The sequence below is a fragment of the Vigna umbellata genome, chromosome 3 (assembly GCF_029865625.1).
Source record: "Vigna umbellata cultivar VRB3 chromosome 3, Vumbellata_1.0, whole genome shotgun sequence".
Lineage (NCBI taxonomy): Eukaryota > Viridiplantae > Streptophyta > Magnoliopsida > Fabales > Fabaceae > Vigna > Vigna umbellata.
The window spans coordinates 51432002-51450569 of NC_142167.1; the positions used below are offsets into that span (position 1 = coordinate 51432002).

At 33.1% G+C, this 18568-nt stretch overlaps 3 protein-coding genes across 4 annotated transcripts; all 3 read right to left on the reverse strand.

The window, feature by feature from the left end:
* Positions 1-477: 477 nt before the first annotated feature.
* LOC148202892 (serine/threonine-protein kinase VIK-like) lies at positions 478-7065 on the reverse strand. Of its 2 annotated transcripts, XM_088111009.1 has the most exons (11): positions 6587-7064; positions 6398-6472; positions 6019-6135; positions 5502-5596; positions 4785-4905; positions 4597-4676; positions 2704-2763; positions 2433-2554; positions 1823-1908; positions 1602-1717; positions 478-990 (listed from the first exon to the last, which is right to left on the reverse strand). In XM_088111009.1, exons 1-11 carry the CDS (start codon positions 6854-6856, stop codon positions 864-866), a joined length of 1269 nt encoding a protein of 422 aa, XP_087967135.1. In that variant the 5' UTR covers positions 6857-7064; the 3' UTR covers positions 478-863. The 2 variants fall into 2 exon arrangements, with proteins under 2 accessions (XP_087967135.1, XP_087967136.1); XM_088111010.1 differs by lacking the exons at positions 4597-4676; positions 4785-4905 and having other exon boundaries at positions 6587-7065.
* Positions 7066-8579: 1514 nt separating this feature from the next.
* LOC148202893 (uncharacterized) lies at positions 8580-10789 on the reverse strand. The gene is made up of 5 exons (XM_088108660.1): positions 10367-10789; positions 9964-10063; positions 9731-9869; positions 8995-9090; positions 8580-8907 (listed from the first exon to the last, which is right to left on the reverse strand). Exons 1-5 carry the CDS (start codon positions 10650-10652, stop codon positions 8770-8772), a joined length of 759 nt encoding a protein of 252 aa, XP_087964786.1. The 5' UTR covers positions 10653-10789; the 3' UTR covers positions 8580-8769.
* Positions 10790-12039: 1250 nt separating this feature from the next.
* LOC124823961 (vesicle transport v-SNARE 12-like) lies at positions 12040-17427 on the reverse strand. The gene is made up of 6 exons (XM_088111012.1): positions 17236-17427; positions 17035-17142; positions 16304-16362; positions 16014-16202; positions 12681-12851; positions 12040-12435 (listed from the first exon to the last, which is right to left on the reverse strand). The coding sequence occupies exons 2-6, from the start codon at positions 17129-17131 to the stop codon at positions 12283-12285; spliced, it is 669 nt and encodes a 222-aa protein (XP_087967138.1). The 5' UTR covers positions 17132-17142; positions 17236-17427; the 3' UTR covers positions 12040-12282.
* Positions 17428-18568: the final 1141 nt, after the last annotated feature.

An 18568-nucleotide genomic window follows, 5' to 3' on the forward strand; every position in this document is an offset into this window, starting at 1 on the left:
CCTTTTTTCGTATAAAGTACTTATAAACAAATTTATCAGAAGTGAACTTATGCCCTTAGCCAAATAATTCAGCTAACAATACTCTCACATCTTAAAACATAATGATTTGGTAGCATCTGGATCTCAAAATGCTGTAAAGTTAGCCAATAATTTGGCTACAAATGCAAGAATCACCTCAACGCCCTATAAACACAAATGTCACACGGAATTATGGAATAACTAATCTAGGATAATTTAGGCGTAGGTGATATCACCATGTTCACATACAGAGATAAAACTGGATTGAGCAGCCTGCCACTTTGTCTCTCTCCTTAGAGGACCTCTTCTCATAGAGAATCAAGCTGACAGAATAGATTGGGACAGGCCCAATATTTGATGACATAGGAGGACAATTCCTAAATAAACCTTCAGAACCAATACAAGAACAACCTAAAAATTGGGAAGGAAATCTGGTAGTAGTTGGTAGAATTTAACACATGAACTCGTCAAACAATGTCCAAGAAATGAAAACTACCAATAGTTTTCAAAGATAAGAAAAATTTAAACATTAGTTAGAATTGTTATATTTTTCCTTAATAGGTTTTGTACACAACATAACTCGAACAACCGCTATTATCTGCTCACAACAATAGCTGAATGGAACTCAGCCAAGAATTTTAATGAGACAAAAAAGTAGTTGAATGTAAACACCTGCTAAAAGAATCAGCATCAACCAGTTATGCTTATCTGAGACTTAAGTTTAAAACACCGTGTATGACTCCATCTAGGTATTCCAAATTGGCTTCTTTGACAAACCCGCAGCAGATTTGGAATGGTAATAGCAGATAATCACCTGAATATCTGGAAACGAATGCTCTTATAATTCATGAAGCAAACACTCTCCAGTGATGATCTGAAGGCAAATTTTCCTTGATCTTTTCAAGCCGTTTAAGGATCTCTATGAACGAAGGTCTTTTAGTTATGTCAGAAGACCAGCACTCCTCTGTTAAACTAAGAACACACAAGGTCAAATTCCATATGATTACAAATTACAACCCTGAAGCTGTTCTAAGAAATAGTTGAATAACAGATATGAGTATTTGACTAGACTGGAATTCTGACAGCCTAATTGTACAACATTCATAACCTACTACCAAGTGATCTCAAAACGAGAGATTTCATTTTTATGCTTGTCACACTAGGACTCTAGGAGTATTACCAAGGCACCCTTAAGTGTAAGCATAGTTGTAAAATTTTCTTCCAAACACGACAGAGAAGCAGGATAAAAATAAATGTCTCACTGTTGTTCTCTTAACTTAAATCTTATTCTCATTCATTATGACTCAGATCATCACAAGCTTTAGTAACTGTTCATAAACTAAGAATATAGACGCTGGGTTGGTGTAAAAGCAAAGAAGAGGAAAAGTGGATGCTATGTTACTAGTTTCAAAGGTAAAGAATTTACGTCTGATATTGATTTCATCAGTTTAAAAAATTTTAGAAAAAATGGCAAAAAATTAAAGAATGTTATACGTCTCTGACAGACAGCAAACGGAAATGAGATACAAAAAGAGAAGAAATTGAATTTGAGAGGATGGGCGGGGAACTGGGTAATTACTTACTCTCGCAGCTCAGAGGTATAACTCTTTGAGCGAAATGAAGGCCTGTGTCCTTCTGCCACATATTTGGCTCCATCATATGGCTCATAATTTGAAAAAGGAGGTTCACCTTCAAGCATCTGACCCAAAGAAGATTTCAAGAATAGTGAATTCGAAATTTAGAACTAGCTTCAACTTTTTACCATTTTATCAAACAAAATTCTATGTCTTAAAGTGTGGAATACCTCATACAGAATCATTGCAAAGGAGAACACGTCAACCTTCTTATCATATCTCCGGTGTTTGAAAACTTCAGGAGCCATGTAGCGGTCTATTTTTTTAAACCAAAATAAAGGAGATTTCAATTTTGTGCAGAATTGTTACTAGTTTTAATTAAAAAAAATTCATACATTCCTTCAACTTTACCTCATTTTGAAATAGCCATATTAAAATTCCATTTCAGATAGATTTTTCCTAAACCTCAATTAGATAGACTCGTCCATGCATAAGCCTAATAACAACCATTCATCATATGACATGCCTATTGATTAATTCATTTGATAATCTCGGAACTCATGATTTTATTTTATTTTTTAAAATACTCTTACTTTATATTCCTTTTATTCTGCATTTTTTAATTTATGAAACTTAAAAATAAATTTAAGAAAAAAGACAGATATTATCTCATGAAAGTCATATTAACTTAATTACTGAGCAGATTGGTCTCAGCAGAGTTTGAAAGTTAAGCACTCACCTCGTTATTCAAGTTCAAGATGGATATTTCAAAACAAGGTAAAGTTCATGGAATGTCTATGCATTTTCCCTTATTAATTTGAAAGAATTTCTCATACTCACAGCTTCCAGTTTCACCAGTCATCTTGTATACATCATGAGAACTTTGGACCTTAATAAGCTTACTAAGTCCAAAATCACCAACTTTTAAATGGTCGGCACTAGAATTGACTAAAAGAACATTCCTGAAATTTTAGGGGTGAAAAAGATTTCAACTTCTAGTGCATTCTTGTATCCACATATAAATAAATTCCTATGATGTTCTAGATCATGTTAAATACTCTAAACCTTGGACAGAAAAAATGAAATCAATTTGTAAGAATAACATATTTACCTTGGCTTTAGGTCTCGATGGATGATGACATTTGGTTCATTGTGAAGATAGGCCATCCCTCTACAAACAGTATTTACAAAATATAGATTAGAAAAATAGTTAGATTCAATGAACCTGCATGCTTTCAAGTGTTTCTAGATTTCCTAACAATGTTTTATCAGCACCGTTAGGAATACATGATGCTCAGATGGGCTTAGTTATGCGCTTGACAACATTCTTGAAGCTCCTCCCTTACTCACCTCAAAAAGAATTAATCAGTTTCTTTAACAAAAATAAAAAAAATCTTAAATTTTTCTAGTGAGTTATGTGAATACAGTTTTTGTTTTAAACAAAAATGGCAAGTAAGGATAGCATTTCCTGTATCCTCATTCTCATACACAGCAAAACTGACTATGATCGAAAAAAAAAATCATGTAGAAAATTATATCAAAGGACATATATATGCTTAAAAGTGTTACTGCATGTAATTTCTTCATTACAGACACAAACCACTATTCTTATACCTTATGAAGAAACTTTGGTTCATAGTCTAAGTCAAGACAAACATTAGATCGCAGCAATGGTAGTGACAAGTAAACAAGCACTGGAACGGGGAAATCTTCTTTTATGGGGTTCCAAATCTTTGCAACCTTATCTCCAACAATGTTTAAGCTGTTTAAATACATTATATTAATAAAAGCCTGAGAGCCGATACTTTTAAGCTATAACCAATTCCATCAAAAGTGTAGTTCACTTATCAGCAAAACGAGTAAGTCAGATTTCAGAGAAAGGTGATTAAGTTATTTGACTTTAACTATTTGCATTCTTTTATAACACCGACAATGTTTGATTTTCTATTTTATATTTGTACAAGCCAAAGAAAAGTACATCTATAACATGGGTAGAATACATTGTCTAAAGCAGGAGAGGGAATATCTTCGAACATGGAAAAAAGCAGTAAACTTTCCAATCCATCACCCTGAAGCATCATAAGAACCCCCAAAGCCAGCCATAAGCAGAGTCCAATACAAATTCAAAGTTGAGAAGCAAAGAGACACCCATAAAGATATAAGACTTTTACAAGGTCACAGACATCAGTAATTCACAATATCCCATAACAATTAGATTGTAAGGCAAGACGGTAAAGCACTATTTTCTATACTGATGCTCAAGTTGTGATTTGGGAGTTCATTACAAACAATCATCTTTTATTGATTTTGATGTTGTTTGGAACCTTAGGAAATTACTTCTGGAAATTTTTTAGAAGTAGGTTTGGCAAACTTCTTTTGAAATTGGAACATCTTCCGTCCATCCATTTCAGTAGCGTAGGACAAGGCAAAAGATTAAGGTCCTGTGAAAGAGTGCTCTCCTTGCAATAGATTAAGGCCCTATGAAAGAGTGCTCTCCTTGCAATAGATTAAGGTCCTATGCAAGAGTGCTCTCCTTGCAATCCCAGGTTTTGGGTGGGGTCAAATTTAACAGTTGTTTCGGCTTCTCAGTCGCTGTCCCACGAGAATTATCCATTTAAGGAGTGATTTATAAGTTATAATTACATAAAAGATTTACAGAGAGGTTGAAAAGTGTTAGAATATTTACCCTAATTATCATGATTATATTGTGTCTAGAGTTACCCTATTTATCATGATTATATTGTGTCTAGAGTTACCCTATTTATCATGATTATATTGTGTCCAGAGTTATCCTATTTATCATGTATTCTTCTATCAATTTATTTTTATAAATAGAAGATTATGAGAGGGTTCAATAAAGCCCTCAAGAATTATTTCTTTTCAATCTTTAAGTAAAAGATCAATGGGTCAATTTCTCTCTTGTTTTGAGGTTTTCTGTTTGTTCTTTCTATAAATAAATTTAAAAAGAAAAACAAGAGAAACATCAAAGAATGACACACCATACCTAGCAATATCCAAGCCAAAGTTGATAGCTGCTGATGGACTAAGAGAACTTTTGTCTTTGAGGTACTTATGAAGATCACCCTATAAATAACGCGAAATAGTAATTTAATAAAGTTTAATCTTAAAGAACAAGATTTCGTGAGTTCAGAGCATCTGAACCTAGGTGTCTATTTATATGCATTCACGTACTCCTCTTAAATACTCAGTAATTAACATAAGGGGCTTCTTGTCTGTAACAGCTCCAAGAAATTGAACAACATTAGGATGTCGAAGTTTCACAAGTAAATTAACCTCGTGCCTGAAGTCCTGACTGTATTAAAAAGTGATCAACAAAAATAAAGGGATAAGTGACTGAAAAAGGTGCAAGATAGAAAAAATGGTCGATTTCTGAATGCACAAGCTTAATCACTAGTTTGTCTGTGTATTGCCTCCCCTCTCCTTTTTATTATTCATTATTTCATATTTTAGGGGTTTGATTATACATGAGCTTTAATGTGAACCATATTTCCCAAAGAGGTAGCTAGTTCAAACAGAACAAACATCACCGCAAGGAACAGTCTAAAAATTGAAATGGTTACCCATAGCCAGGGTTCAGAAGTAGACAGTTTTAGTTTACGAAGGACAAGTTAATTTTTTAGATAAAAAAAAAAGTAAATGTGAAAGTAAAATTTACAAAAACACGTATTTAAGAAATTTTGTGGAGAACCATATCTGCCTTCTCAGGCTCCAAATGAATTTACCTGTAGCCCCAAGTAAGCCTTGACAGAAGACAGATAATAGTAAGGTGTTTGTTTTAACACATTAATCAACCACAGACAATTAGAAGAATTTTACTGCAGCGATAACCTGTTAACTATATAGCAATCAAATCAAGACAAAATCTAGAAATTAAATAAAGGATCTTACATCACCAATCTATCATCTGACAGAGATGGAAGAATACGTTTGACGGCAACAGGCGTTCCACGCCAATGGGCTTTTAAGATCTCACCAAAAGATCCCTTCAGAAAACACACCCACAAAGATCAAACCTCAAGAGCAGATTTGGTTCATTAACAGTATAAATGCAAAGTAAAAGTAAAATGACATGAGCTGTAAAGCAATCATGTAGAAATGACAGCAAGAAACAGAGTGGATACAAAAATTAAAAAACTTAAAAAAACCAAGACAAATAATTAAAAAACATAAATGACCAGATTATCATCACGAAGATTGACAATTGAAGACTCACAACTAATTGTACTCACATACGATACAGTCTATGATGAAAACAACAATTTCATACTCACATCCAGTCTATATGATGAAGACACAATTTCATACTTACAGCTATATCACAATAAATACAGTGCAATTTCTAAAATTCACAGTAAGATTTTGATACAGTACAATGCAAATGAGATCAAGAAAATAAAGAAAACACCTTTCCAATGCAAACCGAATGAGAGAAGTCCAGCTCGGATGGGTCAACTTCCCAGTCACATTTGTTAGGCAATGGGGGAAGAACAGGGCTCTTTTCAGAATGACTTCCAGTTTGGCCCTGCGTAATCAAACATCAAACTCATACACACATCAGTATCACAAACTCATTCTTCCCTCGTTTTACTGCAATAGAAAATACATTTTTATTTTATCTTTTGGTTTGAGACAACAGGTATCATTCTCCCCGTAAGGCAACATGACTAGAACTAAAGACGATTTCATTAAGCTCGAACAATCTATGTTAGTGTCAGTTAATCGACGTGCTCACATTTATATTTTCGTTGTTACAAAATAATGTCCCTTCCATTGAATATACTTACATAAGACAAGCCTCCGTTTAACTGCAAAAGCTCAATTATCGGCAATTTTTTAGCTCCTTCTGCATCAGCCAAAGGCTTTCCAGAACAAAACAACACTAATTTATTCGTCAGAAGAAGTAAAAAAAAATTTCTCTAGTTAACGAATCTATCATAACACGACATAAATAGAGAGGGAGAGAGAGAGAGTACAGTGTTTTTCCAACGATCCAAAGCATTGACGTCAGCACCGAATTCAAGCAAGCAGTTAGCAACCTCGACCCAGCCGTGGAGCGAAGCCACATGCAGCGGCGTGCGGCTGTCGTAATCCCTAGCCTTCACCAGCGATGGATCCTCCTCAAGAAGCTTCCGCACAGCCGCGGCGTCGTTTTGGTGCGAATGCCACAGAATGAGAGACGTTCGACTCACCCGAGCCTTCTCCATCGCCGCCGTGGCGGACGATCCGCTACTGCCGGTGCTCATTGCCGGTTGCCGCCCTCTTCAATTGCTATGTTTTGATTACTACTCGCGAAATGCAACGCGGAAATCATATGCTGCAAAATTCACATGCAAATGAAATTGAAGATCAGAAAACGGTTCGCTGTAATGTGTAATGTGTTAATTTGTGGCTTTGTTTCTTCTCATTTCTAGTTTGTTGGTGTCATGTGATTGTGAAGTTTTTGGCTCTCTTATCAGTTTTATTAGTTATCCTGCGTTTACTAATTCAACTGTCAATTTTTTTTTCGAATGAGTTAATTATTGTATTCGGAATTTAAATATTATTTATTCAAGTGCATTACACTTTAGTTAATCAACTGTATCGTGATTAAATTAAATTCCGTATTCGAATTCTATTTTTAAATATTATCTTCACTTGGAAGCATTTTGTTTTTTCTGTTTTTTTTTAGGATCAGGTGTGGGGTATAGCTATGTCACCTTTCGTGCTCCTTTTACTAATTTAATATTTAGAGATAGTCAAAGTTTAATATCAAAATATATATATACTGACATAATTATATTTGAAAACATTTTCTATAATATTTTAATATTATTTTCTTGTTTTTTTTATTGATTTAGGGTTTATAATTATTATTATTAATTGTAAAATAATTTTAGATAATCACAGAGATTGTTGTTAAAAAATATTGTTATATATATATATATATATATATATATATATATATATATATATATATATTTCTTAAGTGGAGAACTTTTGTTCTCACTGCATTAAGAAATGGGTCGTGCTGATCCACCAAAGGGGATCAAATCATGCTTTCATTTTGGACTAAACAATTAATTTAGTCTGAGATTATTGTTTGTTGCTATACTATTCTATAAATTTAAGAAAAAAAAAAGTTAAATAAACTTTTGAAATAAATATTTTCTCTTTCATTTTATCATATTATGCCAAATCAAATCAAAACTATCTAATAAAAGTATTTTGGAGAACCCTTATTTTGTTTAGTGTTTTTTGTACAAAGTTCATCATAAATATTTTTGAGAAAAAAAATTATACTTTTTTAGATGCTAAAATTATATAAAAAAATGTAGAAGTTTTCTCTAATAACTTCTCTCAATTCTCATCTTTCTTTTTTTAACTTATACGTAAGTTTTAGCTTACGAAAAAATTATTTCATTTTTGTCGTTTTTCTTTTATCTCCTTTATTGAGAAACTTATCCACACATCTTTCATAAACCTAAAAAATAGGACCAGCACTCAATGTATTGCCACATGGTAGTGATAGGTAGCTTATATATAAATGAATATATAAAAACAAACCATTGATTTTATGTCAAAAGCAATCATTTTATTTTCTAAATAGTTCTGGAACTAAATAAGCTATGCTCAAAATTAATACTTCAAGAACCAGATTAGGGTTTAATCAATAGTATTTAATGTTGCAACAGTAAGCAACATCCAAGAGATTTCTTATTAACATGATCTCCATACAAGAGGTGTCTAACAACATGCTTAAGAAAATTTGCTTTAATTTTAGTTGGTTTTATGAAAAATAAAATGTTTATATAATGTATAGTTGCTTTTTTTAACAACTTTTTTTCTTTCAGGTTCATACATATTCCAAATATTTATGTTTTTCTTACATTCGGACAAAATTAATTATTTTAAAACATCTTTTCATAACTTATAATTTAACAAAAATCAATTCTCAAAATACTTTAAATTTTTAAGCAAGCACAAGCATTGGAGAACCGTAATTTTTCTTGTTACCATATGCATTGAGTATAAGCATTGAACAATCATATACATGCTATATTATTTTCAATTATATGATGAATGAATTTCTATGAATATACATATTTTGTTCCTTTGGGGGCTAAGAATATTAGCAATTAGCACAGATGCTTGCTCTCATCAAAAGGGAATATGAATTTCACATCAAATCATCTTGATCTTCAAGGGACCTTTTACGAGCTCGCAGATTGAGTTTAAGACTTTCAGGAAGAGGAGGTGTCCTCCCTCTGCGGAATAGAACTGCAAGAGCCCTCATTTTCTGGCAAAGATCAAATATCTGCAAGAACAAAGCAATTGTTGTGGTACATTGTTTCCAAGCAACAGAAAGAACAGTGACAAATGATAATTGGTCAGTTATTTGTACCGATGAGGCTTCTATCTCGGCAACACCCTCACAACCCTGACCACCTCCTTCTAGCAAGTCACAATACTTTACTGCCTCATTTTCATCTTCAAATACCTGCAACCATATTGTCACATTGTAATGGATTAAATTATCTTCCAATAGCTTGAAAATTACAATAAACCATGCAATATGTTATGGACATAAGATTGTTTCATTGCATTTAGGGACATAACTTAGATGTACTTCTTCTGCAGATATTGTTTCCGTTGTTCTTCAATCAAAATTGGGGTTTCGATTTTATGATATGTATAGGAAAAGTTGCATGGGAGATTGTGTAAGTTTTCCAGTTAGAAAATCCAATTTAAGATTTTAAATTATGGTCACTGTTTAATTTCTTGAAATCGTGAGAAATTACAAGTAAATGCAGCGGATGGGGTCACAATAGCAACAGTGGATACATCAAGACATTTAACATTGAGGTTGAGGCTTTTCAGTTGCAGATCCTTTCTTAAAACCATTCTCCAATTATAATAGGAAGAACTGCATTTTTTACATGCGTCCTGGTTTGCACTAACCAAATACCCTATAAAAAGTGGCTTCAAATTGAAGAAATCATATATATAACGATTGAATTCAAACAAAAGGTAAACACATATATCATAATATTTCGACGTTTTCGCACATTAAAAAATGTTCCCCACATGTTTGATGAATATAAATTAAATCACAATATCATGTGTAATAGAACACATACCAGTACTCCCTCTCTAACATCTTCCACAAGCATTTGAAACTTAGTAGTCCCTCCCCTCGCCTGTTTGGACTGATTTCCAATTCCAGATCCCCACTTGCCTCCTTTAGAAAACAACAATCCCAGTTCTCTTTCAACCTCACTGTCACAGGAAACAGCAAACTCAGCTACGAGAAATGCCAAACACAATAAATAAGAAAAAGCACACAACATATCCAATCTCTAGTTAACCCAACCTTCTATTTCTGCGGGTCTTCATTGTGCACAATTGATTTTCCTTTTGCGTGAGTACATACACGGCCTTCGAAGTCTCTCTCCAAGGGTTGGCATCTAAAACTGAATAAAAATCAAGGAAATATAAACAACACATTAACAACAATTTTCTTTCACCCTTTAATTTTATTTCAAGGGTAGAACAACTATGCACTTAGTCATTATGACAATCTTTACTTCAAGTTTTACTCCTTACAACTACGGTTATGCAACTGTAAATTCTAATCCCTACACATAGATAAAAGTTAATTTTGGAGGTCTAAGAATAAGGATAAATCATCCATAGATCACTACGGTTAGTCATACATTTTAGCTCTCCCAACCAATGTTTATGCAAGAAAAGGAAAGAGAAGGTGTGTGTAGTACCGTCGTAGCTGCTGGAATCGAAGGACTGCTGGAGGTTGCGGCGCATGTCGTAGGCGCGTGAGGAGACGCGTTTGACAAACTCGTTGGAGGTGCGTGGAATGGCGCCGTCCATGTGGAGAGCCCTTTCGAGGTCGTCGTCGGTGCCGTCGCCGGCGAGTGTGCAGGAGACGGACAGGTGGCGGCGGCGAGTTCGGGTTCGGGCAGAGAGGAAGCGCGGAGGGAGACGGCGGAAAGGGTGGCTGGGAGGGAGGACCATGGAGGGCGAGACGGAAGGAAGGGAATCCATGAGAATTGGAATGGATTGGATTGGAGATGAAGATGAGAGAAGAGAAATTAGGAAAGGAAGAAAAGAAAAGCAAAGGAAAAATTGGAGTTGAGTTTGTGAAATTGGGAAACAAGATTTTTTGTTAAGTGGGGTCCACGTGGATCTTACTTGTTCTAAGTTTCAGTTCATATTTCAGTTCGTGATCATTTTGTACTCTACACACACGTTCACATTCACTACTACGTGCTTCCTATCGCCGCTACTGTAACTTACACGCTATTTCAAGATCCATGTTTTTTGGTTATTCTTCCTACCAACAACTATGACTCAAAATATTTCAACCATTTTTATTCACTTAATGACATAATTATTAAAACAATTTTTAATTAATTTAAAGTCTTACTCTAATCTTCTTATTCTCGATATCAAGTTTAAGTGAATAACATTTTAACAAAAAAAATGTAATAATCAGAATATATTACCAATCCTTTTAATTAATGTTAACTTTAGTTTATCTTCTTTATATTTTAGTTTGGAAATAAAATATTTTATCCTTACTCAATTATATAGATCAAATTTTTTAATAAACTTAAATATAAACAAGCTTTAACTATTTTTTATTTTATTTAATAATATCATAAATATAGATATATTTTTTCGTCAAAGCACACTCTCTTTAATGTTTCACATAGCACATTGTATATAATATTTACGTATATTTTTTTTGGCTAATTCAGAATTTGGGTTATGGGTAATCAAATTCCCACCTTCATTTTGTCTCGATTGATATGGGATGACAAAATAAAGATAGAAATTCGGCCGATCCTTACTCGAATTCTAAACTAGCCAAAAAGTGTGTGATCACAATAAATAATATCATAAATAATATCTATGTGGGAAATTAAAAAGAAAAAGTGTGCTATTGCGAAAAATATCCGTAAACATACACTCTTAATTAGTATGTTATTTTGTTTTATCAAGTTTTAAAAATGACCCTTTAAAGAGTTCATTTTTTAAACATGATGGTTAATATAATTAAATTACATTAATTAACTTGTTCCGTTAGTGTAAAAAGTAGTTATTTTGTTTATATTTGAACAAAATGAGTGGTTTTTGATAAATAAGAGTTGTTACATATATGAATTTCGTCGCTTTATGAAATGAAATTATGTAGCATAATTTTGACATTTTCTATAAATCTTTTTGACTTATTTTAATAAGTTTAACAAAAAGAATCAGCACAAAGAGAAGGTAATAGAAGTTGCATATTCCGCAAAAAGTTTCTTTTCAGGTAAACACTTCAGCTAAGGCAATGAACAAGGCACTCGCACACGGCATTAGCACAAAGATTTGGAAATCATGAACTTCAGATATGCTACTACAAATACATCATGTCATAAAAAGAGTATACTCGAACAGACTTACTTGCATTAAGTAATTGTTCTTACAGTTCAAAAGAAAAACATAATTAAGAGCATAAAAAGCAAGGTATATCATTGAAAACTTTCCAATCTTAAAAATAACAGAGGCGAAATAATTGCAGGGATATATGATAACGCCACCTATGTCCATACATTTCCTATATACAACCAAGTACATAAAAGCATTAAACATTGCTTCCATTCTGTCATATCTTTTATGATTTTATAAGCTAATGAGATAGCTTGTAAAAAAGAATAACAACTATAGCAAAAACAAGAGCTCCAATCACAGATGCAACGATCCATTTGTTCCTAGTTATTCTCCGTGACATGGTAGTTAAAACCTTCTTACTCTTGTCAATAGCATCATCTACCCCATGAAGCTGCAACGCAAGGAAACATGACCATCAACCAATAATCATCACAACTTCTCATTGCATTTGTTAAGTTGAAGGAGGTTCATAATCTTGTTCCCCAAATAAGTGTCATGATTGGTTTTAATACTTCTCAGATAATAAAGATCATCTCATGATTCTTTCCTAGTTCATGAAAAAAGGACTAAAACAACCTAAAGTTCACATAATCAGAATTCAACTTAAAAAAAAATAGCTTATACATGTCAACGTACCCTTTTATGGGAGTTCAATAGAGTCTCTCGCTGACTGTGCAAATCCTGGAGGATGGAAACACCAAGTTCTTCAGTCTCCAGTAAGGTTCTATGGCTCTCCCTTATTCTGTCACTGGAGTGGTTTAATCTCTCCACAGACATAGTTAATCTTTCTCTCTGATCAGCAGAAGCCTGCAATGTTATCCATATTTCCCAACCAAAAAATAGAATAACATCAGAACCGTTTACATGGCTTACAGGTGGAACCAACTGCAAAAGCCTACTAATTTCGTAATTCCGAAAGCAAAAATATGCATCTAAGCTGCACTCTCAGTATATATAAAACAGAGCCCAAGATATGCATATGCACACGTCTGCAACCTTATTTGCAAGAAACAAGCAAACCTATTCTCATCACAAGCATAACACTCTCAATGACTATTAGGGGTGGCAAAACAAACCATTTATCCATCACTCATCCTATCCATCCACAAGAAAATCCATCAAATTCATCCATTACAAAAATATAAAAAATTGGTTTATATCAAATTAGTTTTATGGGATGATTAAGGAATCATCTCTATAAATACAATCAAAATCAATACACCTAATTTTTTTCATGATTAAATCTATCTTAAATTAAGTTTTGCCAAAAGTTTTCAAAAATGTTTTTTTTTAAAATTTGTTTTACAAACTTTATTTTTTAATTTGTTTTAAAAATTTATTTAATCCATCCAGGAAAAAAATGTCAATGGATGGATGAATTTGACTTTTATTAAATGGATCATATCTTTTATTAAATTTTTAATGGATCAAAATGGATTGATGGACTTTTTTTTTTCATCTGGTCCATTAATCTGAAATAAAATAGATCCTATACATCCAATTTGTCAACCCTACTAACCAGATATATATGACATGCTTAATAATAACAACAACAATAATACTTTATTAATGTCATAATTCACAGGTTGTTAACAAGAATTCTACTATAAATACTCAAGTAATAGTAGCCTGCAATTAAACTGGCAAAGGTAACTGATCAAACTGACAAAACACAGCTATTTCTTCAAACATCAACGGGTGTTAAGGAACTAATTGGATAGCAAATTAAAGAGGCTACAGACAAAACATTAAATACCCCAACATGAACTACTAAAAAAGGGAAACATAACAGTGAAAATAAGTAGTAAACCAGAGGCGAAAATTAGAGTGCAATTATGAAAATATTCGATCAATGGTTAATTAGTCAGCGTAGGGTACTTACAGAAACTATTTATTAGAAGGGCCCGTTTTGATTCGTTACCAACCTGGGACAGTTTTGGCCATTGACAAGGTCAATCCAGCTGCCAAAGTAGCTAGTTCAGTACCACTACAGCATTTATATTTTTTTAAAAAAATTGGATTAGTCATCCATGTGACATGCATGGCACGTTACATAGACTATCTGTCCAATTTAAAAGAATATGTGAACACTGATGTGACACTGAACTTGCTGCTTTGACTAGCGAATTGATCTGGTAAACAGTAAAAAACATCACACTTTGGTAATATGTTTTAAAACAGCCTCCTTTTAGTAAATAGTTTCTAAAAGTCTCCTACTTTGGTCAATCATCTTTCAATCAATCAAAAGATCACTTGTTTTAGAGCTTTAATGATAGCTACGACATAAACCAACCTTCCCAAAATCTTAAGCTATTATGTGAAGACTCTAAAATGACAAACTATGTTATATTCCAAGCATGTCCCTCCATGCAAAAGCCTTTGGGCTTGAAGTGTAGACAATGCACAGGTCCACCTATCTCATGCTGTAATTATACAAGCAATCAACAAATAAAAAATGTTGAAACGAAAGAATGATGACAGCACTGTACCTATATTTTATACATAAGACGTAGAATCCATCCCATAAATTTAGGACATCATTTCCCTAATGATAACAAATATCTGAAAAATGTTTCCTGCAATATCTTAGCAGACCCCCTCAAATTAAGATCTAAACTAGTAACAAATATCCTCTTTAAATAAAAGAAATCAAACTACATAATTTGAGATTTGAAAATGAAGGGACTGTGACGATTCTTTCAGACTATAGAAGGGCCAACTGATACTTTTGGTAAAGTCATGTGAGTAGATTGATGTCTCTGATCTCATAGTGTATGACTTGAAACAAAAGAGAAAATCTATAAGAACAATGACATAATAGGGGATTGGTTGCAATGACAAAAAATTATTCAAATCATGCTTATAGTATGAATGGCAAAGTAGATAACACCTGAGACAGAAACACGAGTGCAAGAGCACGACCAATGAAAAATGTTATCAGAACAAAGAACAAAACAAGGATTAAAAAAGGAAGAAAAGGTGGCTGAAAATGTGTTTGAAACATGGCAATAGAATGCGTAGCAAAACAATTGTCTGAAACACACTAGTAATATCGTAATATGCAAGGTGGAGGCTAAGATGGCAAAAGATATGGTTGGAATGAATAACACAGCTGGAAGACAGCTGAACTTGTAGGAATCAATAACTTAACAAAGGGGATTTAAAATGTCACAAGATGTTGGAGGTTGACACAGCATGGAAGATGATTAATTTGCAAGAATAATCATGAGATTAAAGTAGAACTCAGAATTTTAAGAAGCATAGCAATGAAACAATGATGGGTAGGTCAAAGGACTGTATTGCTCTAATACAATGTTGAAATTTAAGAATAGTGTTTATTCCAGGATAACAGTCATATATTCATATACAGGGCTAAGAGAATCAAGCTCATAAGTTTAGGGATTAGAATCAAGGACAAAAATCAATCTACCTGCAGAAATAATAGAATAACAGAAAGATGGTATAATTTCCCTGATCACATTTAATAGACAATTTCTCTAATTATAACAAATATCTCAATAAAAACATTGTCATTTGAAACACCTTAAAGGTAATACAGTTACTATCATGAACCAATTATTCCAAAAGTTTAAGTTGGTATCTGAAGACACACTAATGATTATTCTTAGAAAGTGGGATAGGCCTAACTCAACCCTCCAAATTTGATCATATCTCTAGCCAGTATGGGATCTCCTATAGTTTTACATTATATTTCTAACATATTCCTTCAGGTTTGAAGCAAAGATAATGCAACTATCTCATGCTGAAACTAAACTTTTTTTATCAAACTCTAGACAACTTGGTCGTAAAAGCTTTGATACCATGTCAAGGAAGGACTAACTATCCAAAAAGTTTAAACTGTTAATGAAGATATTTCATATCTCTAACCAACAAAGCCATAAACTATTTTCACTATCCTTTTAAGAAAAGGATGCCATAAAGTAATACAATCTAGGGTTCCAAATCTACCGAATGAGTATCTGCCATGCCAGCCTCCAACAATTCTTCACGGGCAGCCTCATCAGAATTAGGTGATGTTAGCCTTTTAAATTCCTTTTTCAAGTTGCTTAGATCAGATTTGTACTCCCTCAACTTCGCAAGAAGCATTGCCTTTGCGCTTGGCTGCAAACTTCTTGCCTCAAGGTCCATTTTCCGAATCTGAAGAAGGAGAAGAGTGATATAGAAAATGAATCTCAGATAATTAATACCAATAAATAAAAATAAAGCACGAACACATAAGAAAACATTCATCTTAGTACCAGGACATCAGCGTCATCCAGTCCTGCTTTGATCTCAGAAAACTTCTGCAGCTTCTGTTCTGAATAGTGTTGATTAAAAAATCAGTAAATAAAATTTAACATTAAATAATAAGCCATCATACATCTTCATGTTACATAAGCAGAATCCAGAAAACGTCTGGCTCGAAGCACAGTAGATAAAATCCTCCAAAAGTTTTTCTAAGTTTTCACTTTCATCAAGTAACGTAAACACTATTATCAACAAAAGAAACACGTGAACCATCGATGTCACCAGGGATCACCGTTTAGGACAACAGCAACAAGCAAACATCTGAGAAATCTAAGAACATGACTAGTCTCGGTAGTATAATTAGCCTAACTGACCAACAATATAGTAAACTTCATCGAATCACATAGAAGTCGCACAAAAATCATTGAACACGATAAAACAACGACTTTTACTAGCTTTGACCAAATCTTGACACTTAAACAATCAAGCACAACAAATTTTGAATAATAAACCCTAGTTTCCCTTCTCATAGCCATGGTTTATGAGGGGTTCAGCTAAGAGAAAATTCATTTCCCAACACACGAACTCTTGAGCCAGATATGCATCCTATGATGCGTTCCGAGCTAATCACAGCAAGAAAGCAACAGGGGCAGTTCAAGACACCAAACGCAACACAGAAATAAGCGATAAACGAAAAAAAGGGGTGAATTAAACGACAATAAAATTAGGATTTTGAAGGCACCTTGATCAGAAACAAGCGAGGTTGAACTACATTTGCGGGAGAGATTAGCAGAGAGCTCACAGTACTGGCGCTCGTACCCTTCGAAAACCTCACTCATCTTGCCACGCCCTTTGATCGAAAAGATGAAGAAATTAAAATTGAAAATTGGAAAACAGAAATAGAAACTGCATGAATGCAAAGTGATGGATGATTCAATTTTACCCTAATTTGAATGGGAAAGGGTGCGAGGGATCTGAACAAGATTGAGGCTTTGGGTGTGTTGTTGGTGTTAACAGTGAAATATCTTCGTGGAAGATGTGAGGTGAGAAGGAGCAAGACCAAACAACTTTCCCTTTGCACTGAATGAACTGTAATTTCACCAACCGCAGGGAAGGATCACCTGCGGTTCGGTTCGAACGCTTTGGTATGGATGATACAAGTCAATAGTCAATTTTTGGTTTTACCAAAGCTTCTAGAAGTGAAACTAAATTTTTCTTTAAACTTCTTTTTCCTAAATTGAATTAAGAAAATAATTTTTTTACACCGGTTGATAATTTATTTTTAAGAGTATTTGTTCATTAAAAAATTAGTTTTTATATTTATAAGAAAAGAGAGATTAAAGAATAAAATAATAAATGTAAAATATGTGTAAAAATTTGTTACTTTGTCAAAATAATATTATTTTTTATTTGGAAAATGTAGATTGATAAAATAAAATTTTACAGCTTCTGATTTTTATGTATTAAGGAAATCACATTCTATCATTAGTGATAAAAGAGAAAAACATTGAAAAAATCTTAATAATAGTGAAAAATAAGTTTAACTTAATGAATTCTATGAATTAAAAATCATAAAACATTAATTTATTTTTACTTATATATTATATTTAAAACTTAGTCATCATTATATTTAACGTGTTATTATAAATACTTTACCATATTGTTATTAATTCAAGCAATGACACACATCAGCTATATTTGTATAGCATTAAGAATATTTTTATCTTTATATGGATTCACCGTTTAAAAATAGATGGTTAACAATATTAGCAAAATATAATACTATCGTCATCTTTATTTAGTCAAAAACTAAGGAAAATGACACTTGAACAACCATTTTTGACAACATTTAGACACGCGCACACGTGTCAAAATCTGAGTGGTCCATTTTCATTTAATTTTTCCAACTGGACCACTCAGATTTTGACACGTGTGCGCGTGTCTAAATGTTGTAAAAAATGGTTGTTCAAGTATCATTTTCCAAAAACTAATACGGTTATTAAAGTGTCTCTCCTTTAGTGAACAATATTTAGCATCCTTCTCCTATTTATTTCGTGAATTGTAAAGATAAATAATCTATCTATTTTTTCTATGAAAAAATACATAAAATTTTGAAAAGGAAAATATATCAAGAAACCATATATTTGACCATATTAATTAAGGACCGCCATATTCCAACAACGCATATTTAACACTGTTTTGACAACGCCACGTGTCGTTGTTTGATTGGTTTGTTTTAAAAATAAAATTTTTTTAAAACCTACGAAACGGAAGTC

Coding starts and splice junctions, on each gene's coding strand:
- LOC148202892 (XM_088111009.1), bottom strand. CDS start 6,856: ATGAGCACCGGCAGTAGCGGATCGTCCGCCACGGCGGCGATGGAGAAG. Junction 4,906..5,501: donor TCAGATGATAGATTGGTGAT/GTAAGATCCTTT, acceptor TTTTTAATACAG/TCAGGACTTCAGGCACGAGG. Junction 4,677..4,784: donor TTACTGAGTATTTAAGAGGA/GTACGTGAATGC, acceptor CGTTATTTATAG/GGTGATCTTCATAAGTACCT.
- LOC148202893 (XM_088108660.1), bottom strand. CDS start 10,652: ATGGATTCCCTTCCTTCCGTCTCGCCCTCCATGGTCCTCCCTCCCAGC. Junction 10,064..10,366: donor CGATTCCAGCAGCTACGACG/GTACTACACACA, acceptor ATTTTTATTCAG/TTTTAGATGCCAACCCTTGG. Junction 9,870..9,963: donor AAGACCCGCAGAAATAGAAG/GTTGGGTTAACT, acceptor TTCCTGTGACAG/TGAGGTTGAAAGAGAACTGG.
- LOC124823961 (XM_088111012.1), bottom strand. CDS start 17,131: ATGAGTGAGGTTTTCGAAGGGTACGAGCGCCAGTACTGTGAGCTCTCT. Junction 16,363..17,034: donor CTCGCTTGTTTCTGATCAAG/GTGCCTTCAAAA, acceptor AACACTATTCAG/AACAGAAGCTGCAGAAGTTT. Junction 12,852..16,013: donor GCATGGCAGATACTCATTCG/GTAGATTTGGAA, acceptor ATAACATTGCAG/GCTTCTGCTGATCAGAGAGA.